Source organism: Suncus etruscus, chromosome 15 (assembly GCF_024139225.1).
Source record: "Suncus etruscus isolate mSunEtr1 chromosome 15, mSunEtr1.pri.cur, whole genome shotgun sequence".
In the NCBI taxonomy this organism is placed as follows: Eukaryota; Metazoa; Chordata; class Mammalia; order Eulipotyphla; family Soricidae; genus Suncus; species Suncus etruscus.
Genome location: NC_064862.1, coordinates 59,541,431 through 59,561,795, shown reverse-complemented (window position 1 = coordinate 59,561,795; position 20,365 = coordinate 59,541,431). Strand labels below are relative to the sequence as shown.

The window sequence follows — 20,365 nt, the reverse complement described above, 5'->3', positions numbered from 1 at the left end:
TAGTATTTTTTTTTTTAATTTTTCTTTGGTTCTTGGGCCACACCCAGCTGGGCTATTCTTAGCTTTGTGCTGGGATCACTCCTGGTGGTTCTTATTTTATTTTAATAGTCTCATGGATTCTTTATGTTTTGTTTTTTAAATGGGAACCACCTGATTGTTAATCATCTTTTCAGTATTTGCTGATTATTTTGTATCTTCTTCAAAATTGATGATGCCCCCATTCTAGTTAGATAATAGGCCCATTCTACCCTATTCAAAACTGATCCTTAGCTGAACTCTGGATTTTTTTTTTTTTTGGGTTTTTGGTTTTTGGGTCACACCCGGCAGTGCTCAGGGGTTACTCCTGGCTCCGTGCTCAGAAATTGCTCCTTTCAGGCTCAGGGTTACCATATGGGATGCCGGAATTCGAACCACCGTCCTTCTGCATGAAAGGCAAACACCCTACCTCCATGCTCTCTCACCGGCCCCTGAACTCTGGATTTTATTAACTACTATGAATTCTATATGGTGGTGTGAGGAATCTTTTAATAATTGTTAACAAATAATAAGTCAATGTGAATGTTATGGAATTAAATATTATATAGGTAAATTCCTACAAGTCATCTATATACAAATTTGTTGAATATGTAGGTCTTGATTTTGAATAATTAGGTTTGTATACTGTTTGGAGAAAATTATCTTTTTCTTAAAAGTTATTTCATTTAGGGGCCAAAGAGATAGCATGAAGGTAGGGCGTTTGCCTTGCATGAAGAAGAATGGTGGTTTGAATCCTGGCATCCTATATGGTCTCCCGAGCTTGCCAGAAACGTAGAAGTCTGAGCAAAGTGCCAGGACCCCAAAGTGCTGCTGAATGTGACCCTCCCCCAAAAAAGTTGCTTCATTTATATTGTTAAAGAATAATTCTGATTAACTACTAGAATTGTAATTTTGTGATTTCCATTAAGATTTTTAAGATTCTTGGGCCCGGAGAGATAGCACAGCGCCGTTTGCCTTGCAAGCAGCCGACCCAGGACCCAAGGTGGTTGGTTCAAATCCCAGTGTCCAATATGGTCCCCCGTGCCTGCCAGGAGCTATTTCTTTTTTTTTTTTTTGGTTTTTTTTGGGTCACATCCTGCAGTGCTCAGGGGTTATTCCTGGCTCCAGGCTCAGAAATTGCTCCTGGCAGGCACAGGGGACCATATGGGACGCCGGGATTTGAACCGATGACTTCCTGCATGAAAGGCAAATGCCTTACCTCCATGCTATCTCTCTGGCCCCGCCAGGAGCTATTTCTGAGCAGACAGCCAGGAGTAACCCCTGAGCACTGCCAGGTGTGGGCCAAACCCCCCCTCAAAAAAAAAGAAATAACTCTTGGCAGGCGAGGGACCATAAAGGGATGCCTGGGATTGAGCCCATGTTGGCAGTGTGTAAGACAAATGTCTTACCTGCTATCCAGTGATGGCTAACGTGTGTGTGGGTGTGGGTGGGTGTGTGGGTGTGGGTGGGTGGTTTTTGGGTCAACACCGGTGTGTGTGACACGGGATGCTGGGATTCGAACCCATGACCTCCTGCATGAAAGGCAAATGCCTTACCTCCATGCTATCTCTCCGGCCCCGATGGCTAACCTTTTTGAGCCTGAGTACCCAAACTGCTGCACAATGCCCAGTCCTCCCAATGGCCAGTCCAGCCCTGTTGCCAGGTGAGCTGCAAAGCACTCACCAGCACACTCACCTCCTGCTACACGCTGCATATCCCTCCATCAGTCAACCTCTTCAGGGTCTGACTTGCAACAATTGCGGACCTTCCTTGTACCAGCTGCAAGGCCTTCACATGCCACCTTTGGCACGCGTGCCATAGGTTCGCCATCAAGGCCTGTGCTCTCTCTCTGGCTTCATAGAGATATTTTTTTTGTTATTTGTTTTTGGGTCACACCCGGCGGTGCTCAAAGGTTACTCCTGGCTCTATGCTCAGCAGTCGCTCCTGGCTGGCTGGGGGACCATATGGGATGCTGGGATTCGAACCACCATCCTTCTGCATGCAAGGCAGATGCCCTACCTCCATGCTCTCTCTCCAGCCCCCTCAGAGATTTTTTAAAATAAATTCTGTGTTTTTTTGTTTTGTTTTGTTTTTGGGCCACACCTGCTGGTGCTCAGGAGTTACTCCTGGCAGGCTTGGGGGACCAGATGGGATGCAAGGTCTACGGCTGTGCTATCTCTCTGGCTCCTAAAATAAATTTCTTTACTTAAAGCCTCTGATTTTTATGACATAATACATTTGTTTCCAGGTAAGTGGGAGCAAAATTATTTAAAATGGGGGCCAGAGAGATAGCATGGAGGTAAGGCATTTGCCTCTCATGCAGAAGGTCGGTGGTTCACATCCTGGCATCCCATATGGTCCCCTAGAGCTTGCCAGGAGCGATTTTTGAGCATAGAGCCAGGAGTAACCCCTGAGCACTGCTGGGTATGACCCAAAAACCAAAAAAAAAATTTTTTTTTAATTTAAAGTGAAAGGAAATAGACAAAAGAGCACAGTAACAAGAAAATTTGTGAAAATTGTTGTATTTCACAATGAGGTCATAAAGTTGTCAGAAGATTTAGTAAACTCTTGTTATTTGATTCTGTTACCTTTGTTTCTGAATATTAAGTGGCTTCAGATACACATTGATATCTAAACCGGTGTGTTCCTACAGGGATAATGCAGTAGTATTTAAAAAACTGGAGTACTTGCATGGCCTCATTTGTGGCCCAGATGTTCCAATGTATTTTCAATTGCCAGGCCTTCAGAAGTATGTGAAAGTGGTGTGTGTGTGCGCACACGTGTGTAAATGAGCACTTAAAAAAAAGGTCACGGAAAAAGTCATGGTGATGTCAGCCCAAATAAAAAAAAAACAGCATAGTTGGAGTTTTGGGCAGATTGATGTCTGCAGAGAGCCGCAGGTTTCCTTAAATTTTGTTGATCTGTCAGGTTTTCTGTAAGGAGGCTGATTGGTTTTTGTTTTGTTTTGTTTTTTCCTTTTATCCCTAGGACTCTCTGGAGGAAAAAAGGAAGCGGCAGCGGACTGAACGCCTAGAACGGATTTTCCAACTTAGTGAGGCTCATGGGGCCCTGGCACCCATGTATGGGACTGAAATCCTGGATTTCTGTACCCTGCCCCAACCTGTTGCCAGCCCCATCAGCCCTCATTCTCCTGGCCCCAGCCACCCCACCTTTTGGACTTATACCGAGGCTGCCCGTCAGGCTGTACTGTTTCCCCAGCAGCGACTAGACCAGCTGTCAGAAATCATTGAGAGGTTGGCAGGGCTAAGTGCTAATGGGAAATGGGTCTGGGGCCTCAGTGAATGTAGTGATTAGTGCTGGTGAGGATGCTACCTTTTGATATCTTTTAAGATTTTCTTTTTTGGGGCCGGGCGGTGGCGCTGGAGGTAAGGTGCCTGCCTTACCTGCGCTAGCCTAGGAGACGGACCGCGGTTCGATCCCCCGGCGTCCCATATGGTCCCCCAAGCCAGGAGCGACTTCTGAGCGCATAGCCAGGAGTAACCCCTGAGCGTTACCGGGTGTGGCCCAAAAACCAAAAAAAAAAAAAAAAAAAAAAAAAAAAGATTTTCTTTTTATATAGCTTGCCTTCCTTTTGCAGGTTCATTTTTGTCATGCCTCCTGTGGAGGCACCTCCCCCTTCCCTCCATGCCTGCCACCCACCTCCTTGGCTGGCTCCACGCCAGGCAGCTTTCAAGGAGCAACTGGCTTGTGAGCTCTGGCCCCGGGCTCGTCCTTTGCATCGCATTGTATGTAATATGCGCACCCAGTTTCCTGACTTGAGGCTCATCCAGTATGATTGCGGTGAGTTCACTGGTCAATAAGGATACCTTTATCTTTTCTGTATTAGTAGGTGTCTATAGATTTCATGAAAGATTTCATTAAATATTAGGTAGGGTTTTAGATTATATAATCCTCAGATAAGTTGGGGGAATGCAGGCCATATGATTTATAATAAAAGTTGAAAAGATTGTTACTAATTTGTTCTGTGACTTACAGTGACAAAACACAGAAATAAACAGTTAATATTTGGCTTTGGGGGCCAGAGAGATAGCATGGAGGTAAGGCGTTTTGCCTTGCATGCAGAAGGACGGTGGTTTGAATCCCGGCATCCCATATGGTTCCCTGAGCTTGCCAGGAGCGTAGAGCCAGGAGTAAACCCTGAGCGCAAAGCCATGAGTAACCCCTGAGCACTGCTGGGTATGACCCAAATACAAAAACAAATTTGGTTTGCTTTTGGAGTAGTCATACCCATTTGTGCTTTGGGGGCTACTCGCAGCTCAGGTGATGGGGAGTTTCTTGGGATAGCAGATAGTGCCATGGATTGAACCCACACTCTACAATGCAGAAACATCGTTCACCTTTTATCCTATTGGGACCAACAATAAAATGGATTTTTGTTTGTTTGTTTGTTTTGCTTTTCTTTTTTTTTTGTTATTTATTTTGAGGTTATACCCAGTGATCAGGGATGACATAGGGCTGTATACTTAGGAATTACTCCTGACATTTCTTGGGTGACCATGAGATTCTGGGGATCTAACGTAGGTTAGCTGCTTGCCAGGTAAAACTCTAGCTGCTGTACTGTCGCTCTGGACCTTTTTCTGTTTGTTTGACTGGTTTTCTATTTTACAATTATCTTAAGAGATCTAAAACTTTTTCATTGGGCCTTAAGAAATAGTACAGTGGGTAGAGCATTTGTCTTGGAGTAGGGTGCTTGCCAAAGAGTAGGGCACTGGCACTAAGCTGCCTTTTTTTTTTTTCCTTTTTGGTTTTTGGGCCACACCTGGCAATGCTCAGGGGTTACTCCTGACTCTGCACTCAAGAAATTGCTCCTGGCAAGCGTGGGGGTCCATATGGGGTGCTGGGAATCGAACCCACCTCTGTCCTGGGTCAGCCGCGTGCAAGTCAAATAAATGCCCTGCCGCTGTGCTATCTCTGGCCCCATCATTTTGTTTCTTGAGAGGCCTGGAACATAAATGATTATTTGTTAATTATTACCTTTCCAGTTCTATGTGTTCTATTCATTTTGGCTTGTAGCTACTAGTTCTTCGTACCCTTTTATATCTTCAGGAAAGTTGCAAACATTGGCAGTATTGTTGCGCCAACTCAAGGCAGAAGGCCACCGGGTACTTATATTCACCCAAATGACGAGAATGCTGGATGTATTAGAGCAGTTTCTCACCTACCATGGACACCTGTACTTGCGTCTCGATGGATCTACTAGAGTTGAGCAGAGACAGGTAATTTAAGCATCTGTAGTCTTTAGAGACTCACCTCAGCGTCTTGTCTTCTTTTGCCAGACCACAGGCATCCCAGGAGAGCCTTGGGTCTTTGCAGGGAATGTGTCTCCCAGTAATTTTTTTTTATTCTCTTTCCTTCTAGGCTTTGATGGAACGGTTCAATGCAGACAAACGCATATTCTGCTTCATCCTTTCCACTCGGAGTGGAGGTGTAGGTGTGAACCTGACAGGAGCAGATACTGTTGTTTTTTATGACAGTGACTGGAATCCCACTATGGATGCACAGGCTCAGGATCGATGTCACCGAATTGGCCAGACCAGAGATGTTCACATCTATAGGTATTGCCTAGACCTGCCTCACCTTGCTTTTTCATTGTGGGTAGGGTTTTGTTTTGTTTTGGTGTTAGGGCCATACCCAGAAATGCTTATTTATTAGACCTTATTCTTCCTGGCTTTTCACTCAGGAAGTAATCATAATGGTACTCTGGGGACCATATGTGGTACCAGGAATTGAAGACATGTGCAAGCCAAGCACTTACCCACTATGCAGTATTGCTCCAACCTCTTTACTGGTAGGGTTTTGTTGATTTATTTAGCTGTTTACATATAGCTTTCATCACCTGTTAGGCTTATCAGTGAACGAACAGTGGAAGAAAACATCCTGAAAAAGGCAAATCAGAAGAGAATGTTGGGTGACATGGCCATTGAGGGAGGCAACTTTACCACAGCCTATTTTAAACAGGTAACAAGATCTTCCTAATCTATACAGAAGAGAAAGGTTGTGTCTGGATTAGTCTTATTAAAGAGTTTACTTTGTCCTCCACACACTTGTCTCTTTTACTGTTGGCACTTTTAATACTGCTAAGAGCTGTCCATTGTAAATACCTCAGTTACATCTTTGGGTCCACTGACACTTTTCCATTCTGTTTTTTTTCAATAGCAGACCATCCGTGAGTTGTTTGATATGCCCCTAGAAGAGCCATCTAGCTCATCTGTACCCTCTGCTTCTGAAGATGATGAAGAGGCTGTGGCCAGCAAGCAGACACATATCCTAGAACAGGTGAAAAAGGAGTGACCAGTACCTGGAGAAGAACTTAAGATTGTCTATTGAGCTTGGGGAACGGGAGAACTTTTTCTGCTGCCTTTCAGTTGGCCTTTGCCAACTGATTGTGCATGGGTTTTTGCGGGGAGTTGTGGTTTGGGTGATATTGTTGTTGTTGTTGGGTTTTGGGTCAACACCAGCAATTCTCAGGGGTTCACTACTGGCTCTACACTAAGAAATTGCTTCTGACAGGCTCGGGGAACATATGGGATGCTGGAATTCGAACCCGGGTCCATCCCATGTCAGCCACATGCAAAGTTAACACCCTACCGCTGTGCTATCTCCGGACCTGATTGTGCATGGCTTTATAAAAATGATATTTATATGCTTGGTTTTAGTTTTATTTACCAACAATGCTTACAGTGTTTGTTAGCTAAGTCTGTTAAATAGTCTTCTGAATCTTGTTTTTCACATCTCTGGAATGCTGAATAACTGAGGGCTAAATGGCAGTATATGTAATAAGTACTTGGTATAAAGTTCTTTTAAACATAGATGTATGGTAAAATTAAGCAATAAAAATAAATTAAAGGGCCGGAGAGATAACATGGAGGTAGGGTGTTTGTCTTGCATGCAGAAGGACAGTGGTTCGAATCCCGGCATCCCATATGATTCCCCGAGCCTGTCAGTAGTGATTTCTGAGTGTAGAGCCAGGAGTAGCCCCTGAGCGCTGCCAGGTGTGACGCGCCCCCCTCCCAAATAAAAAGAGTTGAGTTTTGGTGTAATCTTGAGCTTAAAATCAAGATGTAAGGTGGGCCAGAGAGATAAGCATGGAGGTAAGGTGTTTGCTTTGCATGCAGAAGGATAGTGGTTCAAATTCCAGCATCCCATGTTGTGTCCCCCGAGCCTGCCAGGAGTGATTTCTGAGCGTAGAGCCAGGAGTAACCCATGAGCACTGCTGGGTGTGACCCAAAAACAAACAAACAAATTAAGATTAAGATGTTTAACATTTCTTGTTTTTCTCTCCTATACCATTGCAGGCATTATGTCGGGCAGAAGATGAAGAAGATATTCGTGCAGCCACCCAGGCCAAAGCTGAACAAGTGGCTGAGCTTGCAGAATTCAATGAGAATGAAGGGTTTCCTTCTGGTGAGGGAGAGGAGACCAGTCGGCCTGAGGATGAAGAGATGTCCCGTGCCGAACAGGAAATTGCTGCCCTTGTAGAACAGGTTAATGTTGGCCCCCATAATTTTCCTTTTTTTTTTTTTTTTTGTTTTGTTTTATTTTATTTTTGAGTCACACTCAGCAGTGCTCAGGAGCTACTCCTGGCTGTAAGCTCAGAAATTGCAGGGTTGGGGGACCATGTGGGTTGTCGGGATTTGAACCACCTTCCTTCTGTATGAAGGCAAACGCCTTACCACTGTGCTATCTCTCTGGCCCTTCCCATAGTTTCTTGCTGTAGACTCTGACCCCTCTATTCTTCATGGTGATAATTGATGAAAATAAGGGGTAATTGGGTACAGGACACAGATTTCCTGTTTATCATTTAACTCTTCCCTACAGCTAACCCCAATTGAACGCTATGCCATGAAATTCTTGGAAGCCTCACTGGAAGAGGTGAGCCGAGAGGAGCTCAAGCAGGCAGAAGTGAGTATATCTAGGGGATGGAAGTACAGTGGGAAGCTGATGCTTTCTGTTCTCTCTCTACTCTGCTTGCTCCCTTCTGACCACCTATGGACTCTCCTTGGTAGGAGCAAGTGGAAGCTGCCCGAAAGGACCTGGACCAAGCCAAGGAAGAGGTGTTCCGCCTACCCCAAGAGGAAGAGGAGGGGTTAGGGGCTGGGGATGAGGTTTCCAGCGGGACTGGTGGAAGCAGTCACCGACGTAGTAAGAAGGCCAAGGCCCCTGAAAGACCAGGGACTCGCGTCAGTGAGCGTCTTCGTGGAGCCCGGGCTGAGACTCAGGGGGCAAACCACACTCCTGTCACATCTACCCATCATGCCCACAGCACCTCCATGCCTTCTCGCTGCAGCCCTGCAAGGGAACGAATTCCCCGACCAACACCTAGGCCTCGACCCACTCCAGCTCCAGCTCCAGCTGCAATTCCTGCCCCAACTCCTGTCCCTGCTCCAATCCCCATTTCTGCCCCCAATCCGATAACTATGCTTCCTATCCATATCTTGCCTTCTCCCCCTCTTCCTCCACAGATTCTTCCCTCTTGTTCTTCTGCTTGTACCCCTCCTCCTGCCTGTACCCCTCCACCAGCTCATACTCCACCTCCAACCCAAACCTCTCTCTTAACCCCTTCTTCCCCTCTCCTGCTTGGTTTATCTTCTGTACCTATCTCTCCCCCAGTCACCAATCTCCCCTTAGGCTTGGAGCCTGGGGCAGAGCAGCGTGTACAAGCCCTGGCATCTACTGAGTCACTGGTTGATACTGCCAGTTCTGAGACCTCTGCTCTTATGACCGTGCCACCTAAGGATCTGTTGCCAGTTGCTGATGAGATCCTACCTATGTCGGAGAAGAACCTTTCTCTCACCTCTTCTGCAGCTAGCCCAACCCTGGAGTCTGGCAGTGTCCCCAACGGTCAAGAGCAGGAGGTACCAGAGCCTGCTGAGGGGACGGTCCTCCCAGTGCTGCCTGATGGTGAGGAGATGCCCAAATGTCAGAGTGAGAGCAATGGGCTGGAACTCCCACCTTTGGTAGCATGTGATGAACAACTTCAGGAGCCATTGGAGGCCGACAAGAATGCAGAAGAGCAGGCAGAGGCCCAGACCCCTTCCTCGAGCCCAGAGAAACCACAGGAACTTGCTTCAGCTGAGGTCCCGACCGTATCAACCTCATCCTCAGCCACCTCTTCACCTGAGGGTCCTTCACCTGTCCGGCCCCCTCGGCGTCGCACCAGTGCTGATGTAGAAATTCGGGGCCAGGGGGCCGGCCGACTAGGGCAGCCTCCAGGTCCTAAAGTGCTTCGTAAGCTCCCAGGACGACTAGTGACTGTGGTAGAGGAAAAGGAACTGGTGAGGAGACGGAGACATCAGCGGGGAGCTGCCAGCACCCTAGTGCCTGGAGTCTCTGAGACTGTTGCCAGCCCAGGAAGCCCATCTACCCATAGCATGTCGGGGACCGAATCCTCACCCCCCACCAGTGGGCCCTGTGAAGCTGCTCTCCCAACTACATTGCCCACCCCAACCCAGCAACCCTTCATAGCTCGCCGCCGCATTGCACTGGGGGTGACTGATGGGTGCAGTCCGGAAAATGGAGAAGGAGCATTGCTTGCCATTACTCCTCCTGCTGTGAAACGTCGGAGGGGGAGGCCCCCCAAGAAGAACAGGTCACCAGCTGATGCTGGACGTGGGGTGGATGAAGCCCCACCTTCCACCTCTAAGGGAAAAACCAACGGGGCTGATCCAGCTTCTGGGGCTGAGACCCTTTCTGTTGCAGACCCTGTCCTGGAACCCCAGCTTATTTCTGGGCCCCAGCCAGTTCATAGACCCGAGCCCATCATTCTATCACCTGTGGAGAAAAAAAGGCGCGGTCGGCCCCCTAAGGCACGAGACTTGCCCATTCCTGGGATGGTTTCATCACCAGGGGATGGCAGCTTAGAGAGCCGGACACAGCCACTCCCGGTGCCACCACTCCTAGCCTGTCCCACTGCTACTGTCGCCAACACTGTCACTACTCTCACCATTTCTACATCCCCACCCAAGCGGAAGAGGGGCCGGCCTCCCAAGAATCCGCCATCACCTCGGCCCAGCCAACTCCCTCTCTTGGACCGTGACAGCTCTTCTGCCCTGGAGAGCTGTGGAATAGGGAGGAGGCGGCAACCTCAGGGCCAGGGGGAGAGTGAGGGTAGTTCCTCTGATGAGGATGGAAGCCGCCCTCTCACCCGCCTGGCCCGCTTACGGCTTGAAGCTGAGGGTATGCGGGGACGGAAGAGCGAAGGGTCCATAGGGGTGGCTGTCATTCAGGATGACTTGGATTTAGCAGAGAGTGGGCCAGCTGGGTTAGAATTGACACCTCCTGTGGCTTCACTGGCTCCAAAACTGCGCTCAACCCGGCTGCGTCCGGGGTCTCTAGTTCCCCCGCTAGAGACTGAGAAGGTGCCTCGCAAACGGGCTGGGGCCCCAGTTGGGGGAGGAACTGGGCTGGCAAAGCGAGGTCGTCTGCAACCCCCTAGTCCTCTAGCACCTGAGGGCTCAGTAGAGGAGTCTGAGGCCGAAGCCTCAGGTGAGGATGAGGAGGGAGACGGAATCCCACGTCGACGCTCTGGCTCTCGCCGCCTTGGTGGGGCCACCAACCAAGGGGACCAGCGCGTTCTGCGCAGCAGTGCCCCACCCCAACTGACTGGCCCTACAATTAGTCACAGAGGCCGCAAGGCCAAGACGTGAGTGCGCTGCCCTTCCACTTAGGCTTTCCGCCATGGTCCCTCTCCTTCCACAACCAGGCCTGACTCTGTTAACCACTACTTGAAGTCTTGGGGGGGAAAGCCTCCAGGAAGATATAGGGGCCTTCCCCTTCTTTCCACCAAAGTAGGGGTAGGCAACTGGTTGTCATGGAAATGGGGCTCTTCACATATCCCCTTCCCTTCCACCCCACATGGCTGGGCAGTGTTAAGGGTGGCAAGATAGTCTGTCCCCACCCCCTTGTACTTGATTCCCCAGCATCTTTCACAGCCCCCCACCCTTAGGGGAAGGGGGAGGGGCATCTACAATGAGTTTTTTCTTTTTTTTTTTCTTTTTTCTTTTTTTTTTTAAGAAGAAAATAATAAACTTAGTTTCTGTATGAGCATCCGCGTAAGGAGGCTTCTGATTTTCTGGTCTGGTGGAGGGCTGGGTGGGAACTTCGGGCATTTTTCTCCTCCCTCTTGCTCTTCCAAAGATCCTACTACCTGTTCTCTAACCCAAAATTAATATATCTTTGAAGAGGCAGCAAGCTCAACCCAAGAGGGAATTGGCAACCTCTGCCCCTGGTAGGGTTCCTTTCCTTAAGTTGGTTTTAAGTTAAATATTTTTCCTCTCCCATTCACTCAATTCCTGGTCTTTTCCTTAGAACTGCCTCTGATGCCTCTAGCTTTTCCCATCTTTTGTCCTTGCACTTTCACTTCTTTTCCAGAAGCAGACATTTCACCTCCAATTAATCCATCCTTTGCCCTCCACTTTCATTCCTCCATCTAGCCAAACTGGTTTGAGTCAGCCACACCCCTTTCCAAGCTCCTGAGGTTTTCTGGAGCTGGCAGGCTACCAACCCCTCCCCTGGGCTTGGCTTGTAGCCCAGTGTCCGCTCCATCTCCACCCAAGCCAAATCAAACCTGAGACAGGAGCCGAAACTCACAGTCCCTCAAGGCTATCGGCAGGTAAGAGCCCCTGTTCATTTTACTTTTTTTTTTTTTTGAGCTCAACTTACTTGAATCTGTGTTCTTCCTCTGATGACTGCCTCATCTGAGTTCTTTCCTCATGTTCAGCAGCTTTATGGCACTATTCTTTCCTCTGCTTATCTTGCCTATTTTTTTAAAGCTCCTATTAAGACTTTGTTGTATTTGGAGAGCTGCAGATTTGATTCTGTTTAGGATTATGGGAATTGGAGGTAGATGAGAGTAGAAATAGAACTCAGAACTTGAAAAATAGGGAGATGGGAGATGAAATGATTAAGGCATCATTATGGAGGTTTCTGTGAGTAATGACATTCAAACTCAGTTACTATCAGTTGTGTGGTCTGGATTAAAGTGGAAAGGAGGTGGCATGGAGTGTAGGAGACCCCAATTCAAGTAAAGGCTCCCCCCTTTTTGGGGGGGAATCACACCTGGCAGTGCTCGGGTTTCTCCTGGGTCTACACTCAGGAGTTAGTCCTATTTGGTGCACGGGATCAACCACAAGGGCTGCAGAGGATTGAATCTGGGTCAAGTGCATGCAAGGTAAATGCTTTACCCACTGGAATATCACTCTGGCCCCAAGTAAAGGCCTTTCTGTGGTTTCCTAGTTATAAAGAAAACTTGAATGGATACAGTTTTCTTTCTCCATCCCCAGAATGCTATTTTCTTATGAAATGACTACTTTGGAATGGGGTAGAGGACCTAGAGTGCTAGTCTCTGATTTTTTTTTTTATTTAATATTTAGCCTGGCCCTTGGAAATACAGTTTAAAATCATTCATATGGATAGTCTCCAGATTCCCAGCAGCCTTTGAGATTATATTTCTCCTGTTTTTAGTCTGCCCCTTATTAATTTGCTTTTCCCCACTTGCCAAAATAGTCATATAGACCATATTGTATTTATACTAGCTTTCCTTTCTAAAGATTTGAAATCTTGGGCTGAGGAAGAAAGAGTCTAACTTCACACTTAACATCTTGATCTCTGAGTCACTTGGTAAATTCTCCAGTAAGTCAACATTCCTGAGGAGTTGCACTAGGCATGGTCAGAGAAAGGGGTGGAGTCTGAGCAAGGCAGGTCAAGGGCTCAGTTGGGCTTACAGGTTCCTTGACTATATCGCCCACAGGTGATGGAGGACGAGGAGAAGGCAGTGGAGAGCTTGGTGTACAAAACGGAAGCTTCTCATTCTCCATCCCCCATCCGTTGCTGCTGGTTCCGCCTCCGCTACTTGGCAGCTACTAGCATTATCTGTGGCTGCTCTTGCCTGGGAATTGTGGCCCTTATTTTTGCCATCAAGGTGAGGAATATCATTCCTATGGGAGCAGGAGGTGGGGTGGGTACAGTAAGGCAGTTGGTTTTGTGCTATCTAAATGATCTACATAGTACCTGGCTGAACATAGCTCTGGGCATGGTGCCAGAAAAAAGATATGGTTCCTGCTGATAGAGTATCCAGTTTAATCAGACAGCTGTGAAAAATAGATATTAATAGAATGAATGCAGCTTAGCGGTATTATGATATAAGCACATTTTTCACGGGCCAGAGAATAAATGAGATTATATATAATGAAGTAGGTGGCAGGAAAGTAACTGAGAGAAAAGAGGAAAAAACTAAGGCAGAAAGATGAACAGAAAGGGCAGCAGTATACAGAGCTGGCAGCCAGTGAAAAATAGAAATCAAGGGCCAGGGATATAGCTCAGCAGCAGCGCATTTACCTTGCATGTGTGAGTCCTGGGTTTGGTCCCTGGCACTGCAAAGAAAAAAAATCAAAGCCCAAATTTATATGAATCTCCAAGCTGTGGAATTTCAACTTTATCTTGAAAGTTGAAACCATTCGGAATCTTCAGAGGAAGATATTTTGCAGAGTGGCCTCAACAGACTTGTGCTTCAGTGAGATCCACTCTCGAGGCCCACATGAAGGATGAACTGGAAGATCATTGCCTTCAAGGTTAAAGGCAATGAGCAGTGATGAGAGCAGTCTCTAGGAGTCTGAAGTGTGAGGGTTTTGACCAGTTTCCTCTTTTTAAAATATCTAATAGAAAACTATACACATACCTCTTACAAGGCAATATATCAGATGCTGGAATTTTCTCAATCCTTGATGTATTTTAACACTCACAAAATTGTATTCATATATGAGAATTCTGGGTTTCATGTGAGCAGATTCATAAGAACAATCCTTAATAATGAGAAAGGCCTGCTAAGACTAATGAGAATGGCATGTTTGTTGAAGGCGAAGGGTAGGGATAAAATATTCCAAGTTATTCATTGTTTCTTGCTAGGGATTCCAAATTTTGAATGAAGTTGGATGAGTAGAAAAGCATGGGAAATTAAAAGATTGAAAAGGGATTTCTTTTGGGTCAGGCAAAAGCTTAGTAGAGTGTTTAAAACTTTCCTTCTATGTAATCTTGTAAGCTGAGGCCATTCTGAAAGGCTGGTTGAGATACCATAATTTCCAGTTGTGGCTGAGCAATAGATAAATGGAGATTAAAGATTAAGAATAAATAAGGTTTTAAGTCATGACTGGGATGGAGGAGTGGAATGGGACAATGGGCTCTTTGGGCCATAAGCAGGGGGAAAACCTAACCAAAAACCTGCCTCCACAGGCGGAAGACCGGCATAAGGCAGGCCTATCTGAGGAGGCAGTGCAATGGGGGGTCCGGGCCCGGAGGCTCATACTGGCCAGCTTTGTCATCTGGCTTACGGTCCTCATTCTAGTTCCCCTGCTGCTGTGGCTGCTCTCCTACGCCATCGCCCAGGCTGAATGACCCTGGGTAGCCTCTGCTGAGAGTCAGCTAAGACCTGGATTCTGCAGTGTGGAATTGCTAGGGTCTGGTGCCAGCAGTGGTCTTTCCTGGTTGGAAGGATGGTGCCTCTCAAAGGGCTTTGGACAAGAACTTCTAGCCCTTTATAAGAGGAGACAGAGCTGAGACTGATGAGGGGAAAGTCAACTTGCTCTGTTCTTTCAGTGCCCACCACCTCTCTGCCACTCAGCCCTTACTCCATCTTTGGATTTCTATTCAGGCATGGGGTTGAAGACCAGACCAACTTTTATTAGAATCTGTTTTGTAATAAAGACCTTTTTTAGTGGTGAAATGCTCCTGTCTGATTGTTCTTCCCCTGCTTTCCCCCGGGCCCTTGATGAGAGCCAGACTTGTTTACATATTTGACGTAGAAGATTTGCTTTCCTACTTACTTGAGAGTTCCAGGAGAAGGAAAACCTTTTCTTTCTGTATTTTTATTATTCTAGGAGTTTTCCTTCTTTGGAAAGTCTCCAGCTTCTCCCTTACACATAAATGAAGATCTGAAGACAGAGAGGAACAGTAATAACAGCTACTAAAAAAAATGATAATAACAGCTACTATTTCTTACCGTATAGCTAATATAGAATTACTTATAGTTGAGATATCAGGCACAGATTTTACCCAAAGTCAGCAGCAAAGTGTCAGTTGAGATTAAACTCAGATATCCTGAATCCAGAGACAAAACTGCTGTAAAGCTTGGATTACAGCAACAGGCTTCTCTATTTTGGTTGTAAATCATAGGATTACATGATGACACAGATTGTTGAACCCTGTTTCTTGGTGCTCAGGGTCACTACCAGTGGTGCTTCCAGTCCATACTGTGGTGGGCGTCGAGCCAGGGTTGGCTGCATGCAAAGCCTTAACCCCCATCACACACACTGTCCCATGATAGTTTTGTTTTTTGGTTTTTTGGGGGTTTTTTTGCTGGGGGTATTGGTTTGGGCCACATCCGACTGTGCTCAGGGTTTACTTCTGGCTCTGCGTTCAGGGACTATTGTATTAATTATAAAGTCCTAGTGTTGTGGTGAGGCCTCTGTCAGCTCAGCCTAGTTCTGTAGTTGGGCTCATTTTATGGTGCTGGGAATCAAACCCAGGTTGGAAGTGCAAGGCAAGCTCTTTACCTGTTGTACTATATCTCCAGCCTATAGCTAAATAAAGCGAACATCTATAAAAAAACAGCACATATATTAAAATTGGAATGACACAGAGAAGATTAGCATGGCCTTTGTGCAGGATGACACACAAATTCGTGAAGTGTTCCATATTTAAAAAAAAAAAAACACCAATCAAGAAATTGAATATTTTTTACCATACTCAAAAGACTGAACCCATCCCAATCACTGTTCTCTTCAGAATGTTTCGGTTTAGCCAGTATTTGGACATTAGATACAGAATCATATATTTTTTACTAAGTTTTATTTCTTTTACTTACCATTTTGAGGTGATCTAATATATGATTTAGTTTTTATTGTTGTATGGTATTTCATTATATAAATATACCGCAATTGGTCCATTTTTTGTTGATGCACTTAGGTGTTTGCAGTTTTGGGATATTATAAAGAATCATACTGCTATGGTCAGCCTTGTACACATCTCTTATATTACATGTGCCTTGGGGATGAAATCCTCCTTTTCACAGTACAGAAACCGGCAGACCATGCAAAGAAGTTCTATGCACACTAAAGAGAGATTAAAGAGGAAGAAGAACTCAATGAATGTTTTCAATGCCTCAGTGTGCCAGAAGAAAAAACTGAAGAGAATTCATTGTTGGTTCCTGAGTTAGCATTAACTATGGGTAAAAGCATTGTATAGGGCAGTAGTTTTTCAGGTTGGCTTCATATTGAACCATTAGGGGACGTGAACTGAGATGTGGCTTAGCAGTAGAGTACTTGCCTTGCATGCATGAGGTCCTAGGTAGGGTTAAAACCCAGCACTGCCTCACCCCCCAAAAATCCAAATAACAGAAATACTACCTCTGATATAACTGGGAAGATGTTCTCTGCTTGAAGACTAATCAATCAAGAGGCATGATGGTTGAGAAAGCTGCTGTTTGTTTTGGGGCCACACCTACCAGCGGATCAGGGATTACTCATCTCTGCACTCAGAAATTACCCTTGACAAGCTTGGAGCACCATATGGGTTGCCAGGGATTCAATTCAGGTTGGTCACATGCAAGGCAAATGCCATACTCTGTCCAGTTGAGAAAACTTTTTTAAAATTTTTTGGGTTTTGGGTCACACCTGGCGGTGCTCGGGTTACCCCTGGTTCTATGCTCAGACATTGCTCCTAGCAGGCTCAGGGGACCATATGGGATGTCGGGATTTGAACCAGAGTCCGTCAGGGGTTGGCCGTATGCAAGGCAAACGCCCTACTGCTGTGCTATCTCTCCAGCCCCCAGTAGAGAAAACTTCATTGGCAACAAGCCACACAGATTGGAGGATGGACTCATTTCTGCAGTCAAGAGGTTTTGATAGGGAAACTTTTTTTTTTTTTTTAGAATGAGTAGGTTGTAGATAGATTGGCATTAGAGAAAAATAAATTATTTTTGGGGTAGGTTCCCTGATACACACTGCAAATTTAAAAGGACTGGCTAGGCTTTGGAAGGTCAAAATGAGGACATTTGTCCTATTTAGGTATTGTGGTTATTTTTGCTTTGTAGAGGAGCCATACCTGGCTATGTTCAGGTATTACTCTTATTGGTACAATGGTTTTAACTAATGCCAAGAATTGAACTACCAACCACATGGCCGGCAAGCACCTAATCTGTTCTATATTTCTGACCCCATTATAGAATTTATTTTTGTGGTGGGCCACACCTGGCAGTACTCAGAGCTTACAACTGGTGGAGTAAGGACTGTACCAACTGTACTATCTCTCCAGCCCATTTAATAGACTTTTTAGGGAAAAACTTGTTATACTTATACCTTGTATCACAGCTTGTAATTGATTTGTATTTTCTCTCTGATTCTCCTTATAATTGTCTTTTTTGTTTGTTTTAGGACCACACCCAGTGGCGCTCGGGGGTTACTCCTGGCTCTTCGCTCAGAAATTGCTCCTGGCAGGCTCTAGGGACCATATGGGATGCCAGGGATTGAACCTGGGTCCACCCCAGGTCAGCCGCATGCAAGGCAAATGCTCTGCTGTTGTGCTTTCGTTCTGGCTTCTTACATTTGTCTTAATAAAATTGTTAATGAAGACTGAAGAGATGGCATGGATGTAGGGCATTTGCCTTGCATGCAGGACGGTTCGAATCCCAGCATATCATAGGGTCCCCTAGCCTGCGAGGAGCAATTTCTGAGCGCAGAGCCAAGAGTGACCTCTGAGCGCTGCTGGGTGTGACCCAAAGACCAAAAATAAAATAAAATTGTTAATGAAGGGCATGCAACCTACCCATTTTGATCTCCAGCATCCCACATGGTTCCCTTAAACTTGTCAGGAGTGATTCCCAATTCTAGAGTGCAGAGCCAGCAGTAACCCCTGAGTACTTTCAAGTGTGGCCCAAAAGCAACAAGTCTCACCTATATTCTTGAGATTTAAAACCCCTAGTTTTCAATCCAGAGAGATAGTACAGTGGGTAATGCACAGGCTTGGGTAAGCTCTGAGCTCTGGCAGGTATGTCTCCAAAGCCAAATGAAGTACAAAACCCCTAGTTTTGAAGGTTAATTCCAATATTTTAGTTTAAAAAAGGAGGCAGCAGATTTGGAGGATGGGATATTTTACAGTAAAATAATGTAGCTCATGATAAGATGCCTTAAAAGTTTCTGTTAACAGGGCCAGAGCGATAGTTCATTGGGAAGGGCATTTGCCTTGCATGTGGCTGATTTAGGTTCCATTGTCAGTATCCCATATGATCCCCAAACTGCCACAGAGTAGTCCTTGAGCAGAGCCAGGAGTAAGAACTAAGCAATGTTGGGTGTGGCCCCGCCCCAAAGTCGTCCCCCAAATAGGTTTCTATATACAGAGATAAGGAAGGCACTTTTTTTTCTTTGTGTGTGTGGGAGTACACCCATTAATGCTCAGGGGTTACTCTTGGCTCTGCACCCAGGAATCACTCCTGGTGGTGAAGAGTGGACCATATCATGCTGGGGATCAAATGCAGGTTGGCCGTGTGCAAAGCAAACCCGCGGTGTACTATTATTAAGGCTCCTCAGTTAATTTTTTTCATTTCAACAGTTGATCAAGCCCAGTTTTTTATCAACTAAGAATTAAAAAAAACAAGTCATAATTTTCCCTTCCTGAAGGTTAAAGATAGATTTCCTTGCAAAAGACAAACACACACACACACAGCACGAAGATTGTTTCTTACTCTTTTTCATTCTTAGACCTTAGTCTGTTTACACCTGGCTTGAGTGCTAGTGATTGAACCTATCCAGGTTGTTTGCATGCACGCTAAGCAAGTATCTGCTGTACTCCTTCCCTGACCCCTAGTAAGAAACATTAAAGGATTTGATAATCGGCTCCACTTAACTAGTACTAGACAATATCATTACCACAATCTGAGTTGCTATTTTGTGTTTATTTTCAGGCCATACTCGGTGATGTTCAGAGGTTTGAGCTCAGGAATTACTCCTGACAGGCTCGGAAGACCATATAGAATGCCTGGGATTGAACCCTGGTTGGCCGTGTACAAGGCAAATACCTTATTTACAGTACTATCACTCTGGCCCCAAAGTTCTAGACATTTTAATAGTTATTTTGAGGACTGCAGATTAATAGAAAGTAGTACAATGAGCTCGTGTACATTACAACTACATTTCATTACTTTATATCACTTATTATAAATTATTGCTGTGCCATTTTAAACAGTAAGTTGAAAGTGCTTTAAATTTTAAATACTCCTGTCCAGCCCACCTCACCTCTCTCTCGCAGGATCTTGAAGTTTTTTGTTTTGTTTTGTTTTTGTCTTGGGGTCACACCTGGCTTCGCTTAGGGGTTACTCCTGGCTCTGAGCTCAGAAATCGCTCCTTGCAGGCTCAGGGGACCATATAGGATACCGGGATTCGGACCACCATCTGTCCTGAGTCTGCTGCGTGCAAGGCAAATGCCCTTCCGCTGTGCTCTCTTCGTCTCTCGGAGTTATATATATATATATATATATATATATATATATATATATATATATATATATATGTATTGGTTTTTGGGCCACACCCGTTGATGCTCAGGGGTTACTCCTGGCTAAGCGCTCAGAAATTGCCCCTGGCTTGGGGGGACCATATGGGACGCCGGGGGATCGAACCACGGTCCTTCCTTGGCTAGTGCTTGCAAGGCAGACACCTTATCTCTAGCGCCACCTCTCCGGCCCCTCGGAGTTATATTCTTGTCCCTAAATATTTTTTAAAAGAATAGGGATCAGGACCAATAGGGGAGTTTACCTCGCACACGGCCGACTCGGGTTCGATCCCGGGCATCTCATAGGATACCGTGCTTGCCAGGATCAGTTTCTGAGCGCAGAGCCGAGTGTGCCCCTCACCCCCCCCCCAAAAAAAAAAAGGGGGATGCCACGGGCCGGAGCAATAAGCACAGAGGTTGTTTGCCTGGAACGCTCTTTCCCTGGGTTTGATCCCAGGTATCAAAGTGGTTCCTGCGAGCACAGCCAGGAGTGAACCCGGAGCACCAAAGGATGTGGCCCAACCCCCCTCCCCCAAAAGGCTACAGCCGAGATCAAGGCGATTACCTTGCTCGTGGTTGACCCTTTTAGGCCGTCCGCATTGCTTAAGGTATACCCAGCAGAAAGCCCCGAGTACCGCCGAGTGTCTCCCTAAAACGGACTACACCTGGGTCTCCAGAACAATCTAATGGAACCGTGCTGGGGGAGAAGGACAAGTATCGGACCGTTTTCCTGGCCCCTGGCATCTCATCGTTATCCCCTAAGAGGTATTTCAGGTCCACCACAAGTCCTACG

At 46.1% G+C, this 20,365-nt stretch overlaps 2 protein-coding genes and 1 non-coding gene across 4 annotated transcripts in view; all 3 read left to right on the top strand.

Annotated features, from left to right (window-relative positions):
• SRCAP (Snf2 related CREBBP activator protein) overlaps positions 1 to 11,082 on the top strand; it is a 45,764-nt gene extending 34,682 nt beyond the window's left edge. For both annotated transcript variants that reach the window (XM_049789066.1, XM_049789067.1), the window contains 9 exons: positions 3,004 to 3,269; positions 3,614 to 3,816; positions 5,083 to 5,252; positions 5,395 to 5,591; positions 5,880 to 5,994; positions 6,193 to 6,312; positions 7,332 to 7,520; positions 7,855 to 7,938; positions 8,043 to 11,082. In XM_049789066.1, coding sequence (XP_049645023.1) covers positions 3,004 to 3,269; positions 3,614 to 3,816; positions 5,083 to 5,252; positions 5,395 to 5,591; positions 5,880 to 5,994; positions 6,193 to 6,312; positions 7,332 to 7,520; positions 7,855 to 7,938; positions 8,043 to 10,682 — 3,984 coding nt within the window. In that variant the 3' untranslated portion in view covers positions 10,683 to 11,082. The remainder of the gene's footprint in view (positions 1 to 3,003; positions 3,270 to 3,613; positions 3,817 to 5,082; positions 5,253 to 5,394; positions 5,592 to 5,879; positions 5,995 to 6,192; positions 6,313 to 7,331; positions 7,521 to 7,854; positions 7,939 to 8,042) is intronic.
• Positions 11,083 to 11,215: 133 nt separating this feature from the next.
• TMEM265 (transmembrane protein 265) lies at positions 11,216 to 14,752 on the top strand. The gene is made up of 3 exons (XM_049789249.1): positions 11,216 to 11,647; positions 12,785 to 12,955; positions 14,263 to 14,752. The coding sequence occupies exons 2-3, from the start codon at positions 12,788 to 12,790 to the stop codon at positions 14,422 to 14,424; spliced, it is 330 nt and encodes a 109-aa protein (XP_049645206.1). The 5' UTR covers positions 11,216 to 11,647; positions 12,785 to 12,787; the 3' UTR covers positions 14,425 to 14,752.
• An 865-nt stretch (positions 14,753 to 15,617) lies between these two features.
• Positions 15,618 to 15,729, top strand: LOC126031816 (U6 spliceosomal RNA). The gene has a single exon (XR_007503641.1). It is a non-coding gene; the product is annotated as a U6 spliceosomal RNA (small nuclear RNA).
• The last annotated feature ends 4,636 nt before the right edge of the window (positions 15,730 to 20,365 follow it).